The following is a 14,967-nucleotide window of genomic DNA, read 5'->3' on the forward strand; positions in this document are numbered from 1 at the left end:
ATTAGAAATGGGTTGAATCAAGATGTAAGAATTAGCCAAGAAGAGGCTAGATATAATGGGCCAGGCAGTGTTTAAATGAATACAATTTGTGTGTTGCTATTTCAGGGTATAAGCTAGCCAGGCGGCGGGACACAGCCCACCGCTCCTCCATACTGCACTGACCAATTCAGACAGAATGGCTGGCCAGTAAGCTCCAAGAACCCAAACTTGGGTTTTCATGCTCATATGGCAGGTATTTTAATGGCTGAATCATCTTTCCAGATCTCCAACTATTAGTTTCTACCATTTCTTAATAGTGTTATCATCAAATTATGAATCTATTACTGGAATGCTGGGTGAATAAGGCTATAGTGCTCAGGATAAATGCATGTCCTCAAAGCACATCAGTAGGCAACCAAATTTAAAACACACAAGCACACTGGAGACATTTCAAATTCAAAATATAAGATGCTTATAGTCCAGAGCTTTGCCAAGGCATCTTTCCAGAAGGACATGATTGGGCAAAGACAAGACCACACATAGGTCTGCTAAGGGAAGTTTTTAAGGATAGGAAGTGTAAGTTTTTGAATATGGATATTCAGAAAAACATAGTTAGGCCTTTCATACTGATGTTTTCTTAGATAGTTGACAGAAAACAATTAATACAAACTATGACAATATAAATATAGAGAATCAAAGAAAAAGATGTAAAACAGACACTTAAACCCTTAGCTCTTTCCCCTCTTACTGACCTGGACTATGTAACGTGCGGTGTAGGAAACAAAACTATGACAAACTCCTTGTTGGATGTGAAACATGCTTTCAGAAGAATTTTTGTGGCAAGCTCATATTGAGTCATAGACAGCCTATTTGTTTGGGAATCAAGCCATGAAAATTTAGAAGAGAAAACGATGTGCAATCAATAAATGTCATAATTATAAAAAACTTTATTTCACTCTTACTTTAATTAAATCTTGCTAAGCACCACGTCATGGACTGGCAATCTAGAAAGAGGACACCGGAATGCTTCCACTAATAAGAAACTGCAAGCCGATGATGTGAAGTTACAGCTACATCGAGCCTGAGAACGAGACCACACTTAGAAAAATTCACTGGGGAATCTCATAAAAGCATGCAACAGGAACCGGGCATCGATCCGCTCACACTTTTTATGGTAGGAATCCAAAGCTTGTGCTTAGAAACATCCAAAAGAGCACTGTGTTGCCCCAACAGTTCACAGTTTGCTAAAACTTGTCCCCGAAAGCATCATGTTGCCATCCTGGGTTCCTGAACAGTGCTAGGCCACACTCCTTTAACGTGTAAAGCACTTAAAGGTGTTTTTAAACATTGGGCAAGCTACCCACAGGGTCCTCTGCTGTGTGGATTTCTCCTATGCAACCATCAAGCCATCATTTACCTAATGAAACTGGGAAAAACTACATTTTCAGCAAAACATTTTAATTTGGTCCTCTATTCAAAGACAATTGCCAAGATGTTTTACATCAATTTAATTCACAAGCATGTACACAAGGGAACCACTACAAAGAACATTTTGCTTCCTGGTTTAGGAATAAAAAGTTTATCCTCTACTTACACTAAACATACAAAAAATAATCTACAAAAATTGTTTACCATTGATTTCAGCTAAAGAAAAAGCTTTCTTCTGAAACAAAAGTGATTGTGTGGTGGTAGTATTTTAGCCATCAAAAATGTAATGTAAGTAACCAATAAATATAATATGCTTCTTCCTTATAGACATATTTACACCTGAGTCTTTGGCTTATGATATTTTCTAAAAAGAACTTTAAATGATCCAGCCATCATTGCACATTGAAAGAAAATAAGCCGGTTATATATATTTATATATAATTTATACATTTGTATAGAGCTCTGCTACACTTTGAACATAGAAAAATGAAACTGAGTATGAATTTGCACAGCTTTTGTGTTCTTCCCCACTTCCAGATTCTACAGCATTTTTTTTAAAGGGAGAGGAATGCTGTTTTAAAAGTGCATGCAATGTGTGTTAGCTGCTTTACTGAAAGCAGAAGAGAACAGGCTGCGCGTTCCCCGGACAGCCCAGATCGTCCCTCATCGGACTCCGCCTCTTCGTAAAGATGATTTGGGTGGCACAAAATGTGGATGCTCTCGTACAGTCATAGAAACGGATCAAGTCCTTTTTATTAAGATACACAACTTCATAAGAAAAATACGTTTGCCTCTCCAATGTAAAAGCCTCCCGCCCCCCCACATTAAAATCTCTCTGTGCAGGTGTAACAGGTACAACGGCTGCTGGCTCAGCAGGTGAATGGGTCTCTGCTGGGGTGCTCTGCAAACAGCGTCACCGAACTACGAGGACTCCAGGTACTCCAAAGCCACGTCATAGCAGAAACGATACTGCTCCTGCAACATGTTAGCACAGAAGGGATAAACAGAGTTAGCAAGAGGCTAATAGTGAATAATAGCATCTGTGTGAATTCTTGACACCCAATTGAGATTATTTAAGAGTGGCAAATTACGTGTTCTGTACATAACAGGAACATCTGGGCATACATATTTTATACTTGAGGCTAATGATCCCTACTTAAGAAAAAGGAACAACAACAACACAAAAAGGTGTTTTAGCTTTTTGTCTTGCATTTTCTATCAATTAATATAATACCCAGAATTTTGGTGTGATTAAAATTGCTGGGCCTCACTATCAGAATTTTTTGCAGCTTACAAAAATGTAAAGAACCAGGACATGAGCTGCCATTAGGAGCAATTGTTAAAAATCACCTTGGTTTAACCCAGTCGTTGTTGGTACATGATTGAAGCAACAATTATCCAGAGTAAATAAAGTGACCGTAGATCGCAAGATGATTTTATGTTTGACAGCTTTAGGGCACATAATTCCAAGTCTTTTTATATTACACAACGATCTACCACTCGGATTAGTTGCTAGATGACTTCAATATTTTCTTGTTTTATATTGTTGCTGGGGTGTGCCAATGCTTTCCTCCACATCCCAAATCATCTCTTTAGATTTAGAGAGAACAACCTACTTTAAACAACCTTTTGTAATTTCGTGTTTTACATTTTTCCACGGTTGATATTCTCTCAGAATATCACTTAAATAAATTTTTAAAAAACTTTAGGAATTTTCAAAAAACTTCGAGCTTATTTATGCCTAAAAATTGATTGCTGCTACCTCTCCCTTAATAGTACAACTTGCTTGTTAACCCACCATTTGAGTTGAAACTAGACTTTGAGTCTGGCCATGTACTTACTCCATTACCAAGAACTTACAAAAGTCTATGGACTATGATGTAAATGATGACTTACACTATGGAAACCATTGTAAAGTTCCCAACTCAGTCCAAGGGGGCAAAGTTCAGGCTGAACTGTGGAATCTAAAATGAATCCTGTTTCGAAAGAGACTATCCAGTCTCTAGCATAAGTATGGTATTTCCTTTACTGTAACTACTGAAGTAAATACACTTTACATTACATTAGCTTTTACTGGGGGATGTGTGGTGCCCAAGGAACCTCAACAAGAGCTTGTAACCAGCCAGAGCCTCTCGATTTTGTTTAATTCGAAATTCCCTTACCAAACTCAGCCTAAACCCTTAGCAAACTTTTCTAATCATGCTTTAGTAAGCAGAGTGGTTTGTCAATTCTGTCAGGATTTGTGGAGCATGAACATAAAGGGAAAGAGTAACTCACTGGAAGGTTCGATAACAAATGTTCAACTACAGACTACAAGTTAAAGAAAGGATGGTGTATTAACGATAAATTTGGAGCTAGAAGTCACTTCTGAAGGCAGCAGCGATCCCCGTGGGATTTTTTTTTTAATTAATTTATTATGTATGTATCCTTGCATGACAGAAGAGGGCACCAGACCTCATTACAGATGGCTGTGAGCCACCATGTGGTTGCTGGGAATTGAACTCAGGACCTTTGGAAGAGCAGGCAATGCTCTTAACCACTGAGCCATCTCTCCAGCCCTCCCCGTGGGATTTGAAATGTTTCAGGCAGCGTGTGTTGCACAGGTCACACACCTGTGAAACTAGAGCCATAGCTACTTCCTGGCCATTTTGTATGTAAATCCTCTCTCAAATCCATACGCTTTGTCCCTCTCAATCGTCAACACCCCAGAGAAGGCAACCCGATCTGGTCCTAGGTGGACTCCCCTATAAGGACCTGAGAAAGGAAGAAGTAAGCTGCCATTTGTCAAAGTGAAACAGCATAAACCGAAGTCTTTAGATGTTTGTCGCAGGAAGCAATGCACCTCCTGTGTGAACAGCCCAGAGCAGGAAGTGGTGAAAACACACTGGCGAGCTTACTGAATCGCTTCTTTTTCTTCTCCTTTGTGCTATCTGATCATCTTGATAAAGTAGGGCAAGCGAGCTATGCTCTAGGGTTTCTGGTTTACTGTGCTGGGAGTGCCACAGCTGCTCTTCACCTGATCCCACCGTGCCAGCATGTAACCCCCAAGGAAGATATGCAGCAGAGGCAACAACTGTCCCTCCTACTTGGTACTCAGCTCCACTCGGGGGAAACCTTCACATATCCCCCATCAGTCCCTACTTCCCAAGCTTTATGAGCTCAGGAAAACTCAGGTCACACCGTGGGGACTGTACTTCAAAGATGCTAAATTAAGCTGAAAACTGTGAGCAAGGACAGCCTGACAATGGACAGCTGTATTAGATAGTGAAGGATTACAGACACCGACGGCAATAGACTCCAGCTCTTCTTTCTAAACACTGGGTGTCAGGTCTGCGGGTATAGGCTAATTGTAGAATATCTTGCCTAGCATGTTTGAGGTCCTGGTTCCATACCTAGCAACGCATACACACATTCACCAAAATAAGTCAGATAAAATGTAGAGTAAATGAATAAATGGAAAATAGGTGTCTAAATTGCTGAGGTGGCCCGTGAGCATAAATACTACTTAACTCAATCTGCTTTAACAAGCGAAAAGGGACTATACTTTAGCAGGATTTATTCTTATAGAACTACTATAAAAGTTTGCTGTACCGCCGGGCGGTGGTGGCGCACGCCTTTAATCCCAGCACTCGGGAGGCAGAGGCAGGCGGATCTCTGTGAGTTCGAGGCCAGCCTGGTCTACAGAGCTAGTTCCAGGACAGGCTCCAAAGCCACAGAGAAACCCTGTCTCGAAAAAACCAAAAAAAAAAAAAAAAAAAAAAAAAAAAAAAAAAAAAAAAGTTTGCTGTACCACCAATTTACCACCTATAAGGAGAAAAAGCCCTACACATTTCTCAAATTAAATGAGAGTGTTTCCTTTATTCAACAGTTCATGTAATGAGCAATGTGTTGGTATAAGTGGAGGCAGATTCGCTACAGTCTACCTATCAGGCACAAACACCAGCAAATTTCCTGTGTGTCTGTGAAGTCAAACCAGTACGTAGGTCCACGACAAAGTTGTCACTGAGACCCTTCGAAGACCGTGTGACTCACCGGGGCTTCCACCATGTTTGGCTTGCTGTTTCGCAGGGTCTTTACTGCATGGAAAACATCCACCACGTTTTGCCGCTTCACCATCTCAACAACAATGCCTATGGCACAGAACATGCCGCTGCGGCCACCGCCATTCCTGAAAACACAAAATGGTGTGAGCACCTTCGGGGGACTCACATGTCACATCATCACATTCATCTGGGAAAGGAAATTCGTCTTTAATATTTTTTCCATGTCTTTGGACTCTGATTTATATTCGTGCACATGTGAAGGGCGGAGAGGAAAGGACTAGAGGATAAAGTGAGCTCAGGAGCTTAGATGAAGGCGTATATAACTGACATAAATTCTAAAACTTAGAGATGTTGAGATCCTAACGTATTTGCAACTGTACGAATCAAAGAGGTTGCTTGCATAGGTGTTTAAAAGAGTTAAATCATATAACAGCTGCCTAATTTTCATTATTTTATTGTGTGCATGTGTGGTGGACCACATGCCTGCCGTGCCCATGGAGGGCAGAAGAGGGCAAAAAATGTCCAGGAACTAGAGTCAGAGAGGGTAGTGAGCCACCAATGAGTACTGGGAATTGAACCCAGGTCCTCTGGAAAAGTAGCCAGGGCTCTTAACTACTGAGCCATCTTTCTAACTCCAAGTATTTAATTCTTAATAGTTAGAAAACAAAACAAAACAAAACAAAACCCTAAAATTAGTAGTAAATTATTCATTTATGAGCCTAGATTTCTGTTTTGGAAGAGGACCTATGGTAGATCTGACAGGATTTGAACAGTGCGTTTTTTACATAAGCAAAGCAAAGGCAAATGAGGAAATGAACTCCGAGGTCCCTCGCACGGCCAGGGCATGCTGCTCTGCCCTACTCACAAGCAGTGGATGATTGTCCGGCCTTCCCCTTCCTCACATTCCTCCTGCCATTTCTCCACCTGCAGTATCAGTTTCAAAAACGAACGTTTGGAGCCAGGCACTTCCCGATGAGAAGCCCAGCCAAGGTACTGGAACTGCTGCACCATCAGGTAACCTTCCTGGGGCTGGAGAGAAAGCAAGGATTTGCATGGGAATCAGGATGAGAATACCGGGGGAAATGCATACTGGACGGAGTCTAGTTGATGACCGTTCAGGTGCTTTGACAGAAACATTCCATGCCGTAAGTGCAAGAAAAACTTGTCTTTTTGATCTGCCTGTGATGACTTATATCGATTGTCAACTAACTTCATAGGATCCAGAATCACCTCGGAGACAAAATATTTGGGCATGCTTGTGGAGAATTATCTACACTCGGATCACTGAAGTGGGAAGAGCCACCCTGACTGTGGGCAGTAGCATTCCACAGGCTGGGGTCCTGGACCGCATCGAAGGAAGAAAGCAAGCTGAACACAGGCAGCCGTCTCTGCCTGCTTCCAGACTGTGGGCGCGATGTGACCACCAGCAGTAGAGTCTTGCTGCCATCATCCTTGCTGTGCCGACTGTAACTCTCAAATTGTCGGCTGAAATAAATGTATCTCACCCAATTTGCTTCTTGTTAGAGATTTTGTCGCAGGAAAAAAGGAAAATAACTAAGATGATGCATCTTCCTCACCCCCAAACCTTGAGTAAGACACTCAAGTCCTGCTTCTAAAGCCTTTAAAATCCACTGTCCCTTTATTGCCCCAACCCAACAAGTTGTGATACTATGTCCTGGTGATGACCTTTACCACCTTCTATCTCCCTGTCATGCACTCTTGGTACACACATTATGATTATGCTGACGTTTAAAAGACAATCTTGTCACTCTTAAAACCAATGGCTCCCTAATGTTCTTAGCAATCTGCTGCGACCAACTCCTTTCATGATCTGATTCACCTGGCCTCCCAACCTCCTTTCCCTCTAACAGAGCATTGCGTTTGGAGACACTCTGTCTTCCCTTAGCTCCTTTGCCACTGCTTGCCTTGGAGCCTTTGAAGAGGATGTCCCTGTTCATTTTGAAAATGTCTTACTATAGTGCTCTTCTCACTATCAAGTAGACAAGTTAATTTGACCCAGGTTTGCCTAGGAACTTTCCTAAGAGGGCACAGAACCAACGTACCCTGGGGAAAGCTCTCTGCCTCTGGCTATCCCACCCTCAAATAATACCTACTAACTCTTCATAGTTTTTCTTGAATACCCTTTTCTTCTGAAGTTCTCTGGTCATGCTATGCCTGATCGTCCAGGTAAACAATTTATATTCTGTACTTCTCCTCTGACACATGTACACCATGTCAGTAAAGAGACACTTGTCCATTAAGTAGTGTGATGCCAGCCTTCTCTGGTAACCGGTAGATTCATTAAAGACAAGGAACACTCTCCTTTCACCTTAAGCTAGGTATCGCGAGAACTCTGCAAGGTACTTTCTAAACAACAGTGCTGCTGGAGTAAAAGAAACCCAAGACCCTGAGTAGGAAATACAGAGAAGAGTACCTAGTATACTGAGTACCCGTTTCAAAGGGTATCCTATGGTGAGTTTCACATGGAAGGACTCATGCACCTCTTCGTAGGGCAAAAACCCTATCTACTCTCATTCCCCATTTGCATACTAAACTTACAATGAAGTGAGTGATAACAAAATAATTATGCCAAGAATAAAAACATCAGGTATAAATAAGCATCAGAACATAATATATGCACAGAAATAACCAAACCAATATATTTCCTGAAAAAATTCAACAGATTTCAAATCATGCTAGAAAACTTTCTATAGAAAGAGCTCCACTGTTCTATAGAACAGATGAGTTTTGCTTCTGCACTTGAACAGCTACAGTTGCTTAGTTAAAATATGACTAGACAGAAATTGAAGCAGATGTGCAGACATAATGAGATTCCATTTAAATTAAAGTCTAAGATATGCACAAATATTATGGCATGGTTGAATTCATTCCTTTTTTTCTCCACTAAAATGAGTGATAGAATTGGTTATGAGTTTATCCCCTGTTCCTAGTTATATTCACATAGGCTAATTAACAAGACACACATATAGTCATTTTGATATAAGAAACATGACAGCCCTGATCACACACTTAAAATCATAGTCTTAAGCAGAACTGATGACTTTGAAACAGGACAGTCTCTTCTCTTTAACGTATTGTGTTGTGGAGGTTACTATTTTCGAATTCGGTTTACTATCTTGTTGAAAGCTAAATGGTTTTACTAGTGTATTGTTGGTTGGTTTTTAGGAAAAGGCCTTCAGAGTTGCTATTGTATAAACCATATCAGGGAAAGAAAAACCCCTGTGGGATACAACTGCCACTCAGCTGCTGGCAAAAGGCACAGCAGAGGCAACACTGATTCCTCCTTTGGAGCTGGGCAGAATCAGATGCTGCTATGTTCAGAGCATCAGGCATTAGAACAAGTAGGTGAGAAGAACAAGTAGGCGGGCGAAGATTTAGCAATAGATGTGGCTGACTTCTCTCTCAGGGTTGGGTTTCCCATTACACACAGGTCCTGAAATAGTAACATGCAAGTCTCCTGTGATGGCTGCCCTGTTTTATCCTGCCCCTCTCTGTGGTTACCATGATTATCTTTACTTTTCACTGGTATGCTTCTTTTTTTCTAGGCTGGAGGTCAATATTAATAATTAAGAAATATTTCATCCTCTACCTAAGTCCACAGGTACTCTGGTGCCAGGCCCAGACTGTAAATGCTGATTAAGAGACTGCATCTGGGGCTGGAGAGATGGCTCAGAGGTTAAGAGCATTGCCTGCTCTTTTTTTTTAAATTTAATTAATTAATTTATTTATTAAAGATTTCTGTCTCCTCCCCTCCACAGCCTCCCATATCCCTCCCCTCCCCCAATCAAGTCCCCCTCCCTCATCAGCCCAAAGAGCAGTCCGGGTTCCCTGCCTTGTGGGAAGTCCAAGGACCTTCCACCTCCTTCCAGGTTTAGTAAGGTGAGCATCCAAACTGCCTAGGCTCCTACAAAGCCAGTAGGTGCAGTAGGGTCAAAACCTAGTGTCATTGATCTTGACTTCTCAGCAGTCCTCAAGGTCCTGAGTTCAATTCCCAGCAACCACATGGTGGCTCACAACGATCTGTAATGGGGTCTTGTGCCCTCTTCTGCCCTGAAGGCATACACACAGACAGAATACTGTATGCATAATAAATAAATAAATATTTAAAAAAAGAGAGAGACTGCATCTAAATCTGGCCTTCCAGACTGAGCATGTTACTGTACTCACTGACCGGAGAACCTAGCTTTCAGCATTTCAGATTTCCTGCATCTGGAATACCTTTTGTCCTGTTACTAAGACATAAGGCGATCAGTGACTCTGGCCTGGACCATCTGGGTGCTTACTGATTCTTCTCCCCCTATTGTCCGGATAGAATTAGGATCGATCAGAATCACAACCTCTTTGCTCTGAAGCAGGTCAGTTAGGATGCCCAGACTAAGACTTACCCTAGTTAGGTTGCATATCCTAAAAATCCGATTGATCACATCACAGTCCATTGAACAAGACATACACTCCACTTGGATAGGGCCATATCTCAGCATCCCTTCTTCTGGCCAGTACTGAGGGCAGCCCTACACGATTAACATTTGGGAAAGAAAGAGCAGAGGTTTGGTTTAGTTTTAAAGTTCTACACAGTAGAAAATGGAATTTATTACTGTTCCGTTAGGATGCATCCAGAACCGCAAAACCAACCTGGGACAAGTCCACTTCATTTAGCATCACAATGGAGGTACAGCCATAATCATACACCAGTCTCCAGAAATCCTTCACAGTGTTCGGCAGCGGGTACTGTGTGACAATGAAAGCTGCTGGCTGCCTGTAGCTCTGTGGAGAAGCAGGAGAGTTGAAAAATGCAAGAACTTAAAATGCAAAGGGGGGGTGGCATGATATTTTCATTGTACATACTTATGAAATTCTTGATGAATAAATAAATAAAATGCACAACAAGTTATACAAACATTCGATGTACTCCATTGCAGGACCAAGTAGGTGGCAGTAGCTTTCAAGAGAGATGAAGCCACAGTGGCTCCTAAGCCATGGAACCACTGGGATGTAATGGAACTGGGAATGAGTAAATGACATAGAGTTTGATGTCACTACAGTATTTGAGTCCCAGCTTTATTTCAACCAGGAATGTTAATACAGGACAAGCAGAGAGGAGGATAGAAACCCCAACAATCAGACCCTCATGTCACAAATGGCTGCCCAACATGTGGACAACTGTATCCACATAAAGCCTGAAAGAGCTCAGGAAGTAATTCTAGACAGAAAAAAATAGAATAAAGCATGGCTTCTTGGTAGCAGCAATTTCTCAGGTCTGCTCTGCTTGCTAGAGGCAAACAAGCGCTCTCATTTAAGAGAGGCTTCCTGACTCAGCTTTAGCTGTAGAACCTTGCAGATCTTTAAGAGGTCCTGCCACAAAACCCTTAAATGGTGTTGTTGAAAAGCTGACCGCATGCTTTTTGGTTTTCAGCCATAGCAGGAAAAAAGTTGCTCTGTTTTAATGCCGGCTTTCTGGGCCGTCCTACCAGAGCAAACTCTGATTCTTACAGGCAGGCGGTCCGACTAGGAAGGATTTGAGTGTTGTTTGTGGACACACTTTTGCAGTTTGCTTGTTGGCAGGGACCTTGAAATGCCATAGAGTTGTGGCAATAAACATGTCTCCAGCGGGTAACTCTGCCAGGAGGCTGGCATCTCAGAAAGCTAAGAAATGGGCTGGATCTAGTTGTCAAAGCCATGGCTTTAATCCTCTCCATATTGCTTAGCAAATTAAAGACTCATGTGGTCAGTAAAAGAGAGAGAGATACAGTAAAGAGAGATTCAAAGTCAAAGAAAACCTCTAAATAGTTTACAATGTTTAAAAAATATATGCAGGCTTGGGAGGGAAAAGAAGGTTAAAACCCTTAAAATAAAAAAAGAAAGAAAGAGAGCAGTTGAGTATGGTAGCATACACCTTTAATCCCAAAGCTTGGGAGGGGGAAGTGGTGTGGGATAATTGTCTATATTCAGGGAGGGGAAAGACTCCGATAGTTTCCTTGCTATCGTTTCATAGGCAAAATGAAAAAGAAATAAAGGTGATAATTGTCTTAAGGATACTGAATCTTGTCTACTTTCTTGCTTCTTCCCAAGATATCAAAGTGAGATCAACGGTGACACAGTTTTAAATCCCCTTCCCTGTTGTTCTGTTTCTGGGCAAGTGGCCCACAGAGGACATGTGAGAGCAGCTGAAGGGAGTCAAAATAAGTGCTTTCCTGATGATGATTTTTTTCTTAACATGATATTGTCCATGTCTTCCTTAGTCATTTCTAAATAGTTTACTAAATAAAATTAGTTACCTTTAAATGTTTAGAACATTGAGCGTCATACATAAATATTTTCAAATTAAAACCCCACAGTTTGGTAGGATATGGCATTCTGTGATTTTAAAATGCATTCCCACTACTCAAAAAAAGGTATGTTATTAATCTTGTTTCTCAAAATAATTAAGGTGAAAAATATAACTCATAGATTTCTATAGAATAATACAACTATCAAACTTCAAATCGACACCACACCTCTAAAAATTAGACTTGCTAAGAGTCTCTGGAGGTGCAACCTCAAATCCTTTTCAAAACAATTCATATTTCACTGACAGTTTCCAATTTTCCATTCTAGCCCATTTTATAATTCCAAAAAATGAAAAGTAGCCAGTGTTCAGCTGAGTTATGGAGATTCTCAGGGCACTTTCTACTAACAAAGAGTCAGTCTCTTACATCCATAAGAGCAGCATTGATGTAGTTACTGCTCTCCCCATCGATCGTAATTAAAAAGGGCAGACATCTGTCAGGTGGAAGCATGTCCATGAAACGGTTCTTGTCATGGTTCCTTGGCAGGCAGGCGATGCTGCAGTCTTCAGCTTGGAGTCGAGGGGTAACAGAATTCAGAGTCTGAGAAGAAAAGGGAACCCAGGTTATAAAACAGAGATCCACTGAATAGCATAGCGCAGACCCACCAAGTATTTGGGAAGCCAAGTGGAAGGTGAAGGGTTTGTGAAAAACAACGGCAGTTGCCTCTATGACGGGCTAATGGACTTTTTAGTTAAGCGAACAAAGCCTGTGAAGGGAGGCAGTCACGGGACACATTTTATTCATGTGTCTCTTCTCAAAAGGAAAGAACAGCTAAACTACACAGCTATCCACAAAACACACTGCCCAGACAAAGAAAATACAAGGGCCATCCACAAAGGTAATGATGGGCTTCAAATGGAAAGCGACCATCTGCAATCACATTTTGTCATGCCAGAACACTACACCAAGAATCTAAGGAGCAGTTTCCCAGGGCTACATGTGAACTCATTTTCTTCCATGTTGAAGGTTGCATAAAAGCAGTGAACACACTGGAGCTAAGACAATGTTTAGTGCAAATCTCAGCCATTATTATTAATATGCTGATCTCACATTGAGCATGCCATTAAAGGCCAAAATAGTAAGGCTGTATGGAGGAAAGAAAGAAGTTATAAACACAAAAATCATAACCAGTTTTGACTGTTATAATATCTTTTTCTCATACCCTTTTCAGAATATGAATTCATTTGCCCTTCAGGATATAGCAGATATCAGTGCAAATGAATCCATAACATACATAATGAAAGACAAAAATGTCATATTATCATTGCAGAAGGGTCAAAGGTTATATATTTGACCTGAAAGACCTTTTCTAAAAGAGTTATTAGTGCCCAGGACAAACTGGGAAAGTTTTAATAGAAACCTTAGAAACAGTCAATACCTGAAATTCATCTTTGAGATGGGAGGAGTTAGTTTGCGAGTCTATTCTAATCATATCAAAATATGCAGCTTTAAATTCACAGACAGGGATGGCAGTCTCTCCACATAAGCAAGCTTCTAAAATGGCATCATGAATAAAAATGTACTGCTCCTATCAAAGGAAAAAAAAAGAGAGACAATTTCATACTAGTTTAGCAATGCTTAGTTTACAGGAGATAGAGAATATACTGAAAGGGCACTATTATTGAAGATATCGGTTACTCTATGATTTGATGAGTCAATATTGATTACATCGTAAGAAATACAGTAAATTTCATTTGGTAAATGGTGGGAACAAAAGGAAAATAAAGACAAAGAATCAGACCATCTACCTCTGTCTGAACCATATTGATGCGGCGTGATCGTAAGGCTTTGACACAGTTGTAGATGTCAACCACACCCTCTCTTTCAGCCATGTCCAGCATGATGTCAATCACAATGTAGCATCCTGTGCGCCCAGCACCAGCACTGAAGAAATGAGAGAAGTATGAGAAGCATGTTTCTTTTCGTAAGCTTCGGTCTCTAGTCTGCCTTGAGCTACATGAAGTCAAATTGACTTAAGAGAAAGGAAACACATAATTTTATATGCCACCCAAAAACATACTAATGCATAAAAATGACTGTGTGTGTAATGTCTGATTTGGCATGGTGTACTTAGGTCAGAACGAGAGTTGCAAATTATTTCCACATGAACATAATGTATACATATTTTTCAAGTTGCCCATCTCTATCACACGGTCTTCATTTCATGCGAATTTAAATGTGTTAATTTTATATTATTTTATAACTTCACACTCATGGGACTGAAACAGTATTGGCATCAGGCTTCAAACTTTAGCTCCACATTGAGTTTCCTTCAAATGCTTGTATTCAGTCATCCAGCAGCAGCAGGTCTGGCTGTCCTATCTCCACTCATGTAAACACCGAGGCCACTGATCCTAGAACCTTCCGATGGGAACTGAGAGGAGCCACAGTTCACAGGAAATGCCAAAGGAAATGGCTGGAGGAGAGAGGGATACTACCAGAGAGGAGAAAGTCCCCAAAGAGAAAGAATATTTAATACTATCCGAAGGGAAGCTGAAGTTGTTCTGTGAACTAGAGTGCGATCTCTCTCAGGTCATGGTGCTAGCCACCCTTTAAAAATTTATCCTACATACTTACTTCAGTATTTTCACTGTATAAATGTTTTGCCTGTATGTATGTTTACCATGTGCATGCCTGATGCCTGTGGACATGAGAAGAGGGCGTGGGACTTCTGGGACTGGAGTTACAGACAGTTGGGATCTGCCACACATGGCTTTGGAGAATTGAAACCGAGTGCTCTGCAAGAGCAGCCAGTGCTCCTAACTACTGAGCCAACACTAACCTGATAGCCTCTCTGCTGTTTCATTTCTAAAGCAGAATCACATGCTTTCAAACAGAATCAAAATATGCTGATTTTCCTCTTTGGAAAGATTACCGGCAATAAAATAGAGAACACAACTGAGGGGTGGTGAGGGGCAGGGGGAGAGGGTGAAGGATTCTCTACCCAGCCAGTTTCTTCATTTCTCTACACACAAAGATGACACCTGGGTTCGGTCCTCAGCTTCAGAAAAAAAAAAGACAAAATAACAAAGATGACAGCATGAAAAGGAAAATGTCATCTCTGGTTCTGGGACCTGGAAAATCCAGAGCCCTTTCGAAGCAAGCAATTCAAGAAAACACAAACCCCCACAATGAATCAAAAAGTCACCGAATTCAAATCTATTTATTCC

General features: G+C 41.1%; 1 protein-coding gene across 8 annotated transcripts in view; it reads right to left on the reverse strand.

The window, feature by feature from the left end:
• Positions 1-2,130: 2,130 nt before the first annotated feature.
• Positions 2,131-14,967, reverse strand: part of Ptprk (protein tyrosine phosphatase receptor type K) — a 527,882-nt gene continuing 515,045 nt past the window's right edge. For all 8 annotated transcript variants that reach the window (XM_075946829.1, XM_075946790.1, XM_075946757.1 and 5 more), the window contains 8 exons: positions 13,546-13,681; positions 13,176-13,325; positions 12,164-12,337; positions 10,104-10,235; positions 9,857-9,982; positions 6,316-6,479; positions 5,440-5,575; positions 2,131-2,382 (listed from right to left, as the gene is read on the reverse strand). In XM_075946829.1, coding sequence (XP_075802944.1) covers positions 2,329-2,382; positions 5,440-5,575; positions 6,316-6,479; positions 9,857-9,982; positions 10,104-10,235; positions 12,164-12,337; positions 13,176-13,325; positions 13,546-13,681 — 1,072 coding nt within the window. In that variant the 3' untranslated portion in view covers positions 2,131-2,328. The remainder of the gene's footprint in view (positions 2,383-5,439; positions 5,576-6,315; positions 6,480-9,856; positions 9,983-10,103; positions 10,236-12,163; positions 12,338-13,175; positions 13,326-13,545; positions 13,682-14,967) is intronic.

Source organism: Microtus pennsylvanicus, chromosome 1 (assembly GCF_037038515.1).
Source record: "Microtus pennsylvanicus isolate mMicPen1 chromosome 1, mMicPen1.hap1, whole genome shotgun sequence".
Taxonomy (NCBI): domain Eukaryota; kingdom Metazoa; phylum Chordata; class Mammalia; order Rodentia; family Cricetidae; genus Microtus; species Microtus pennsylvanicus.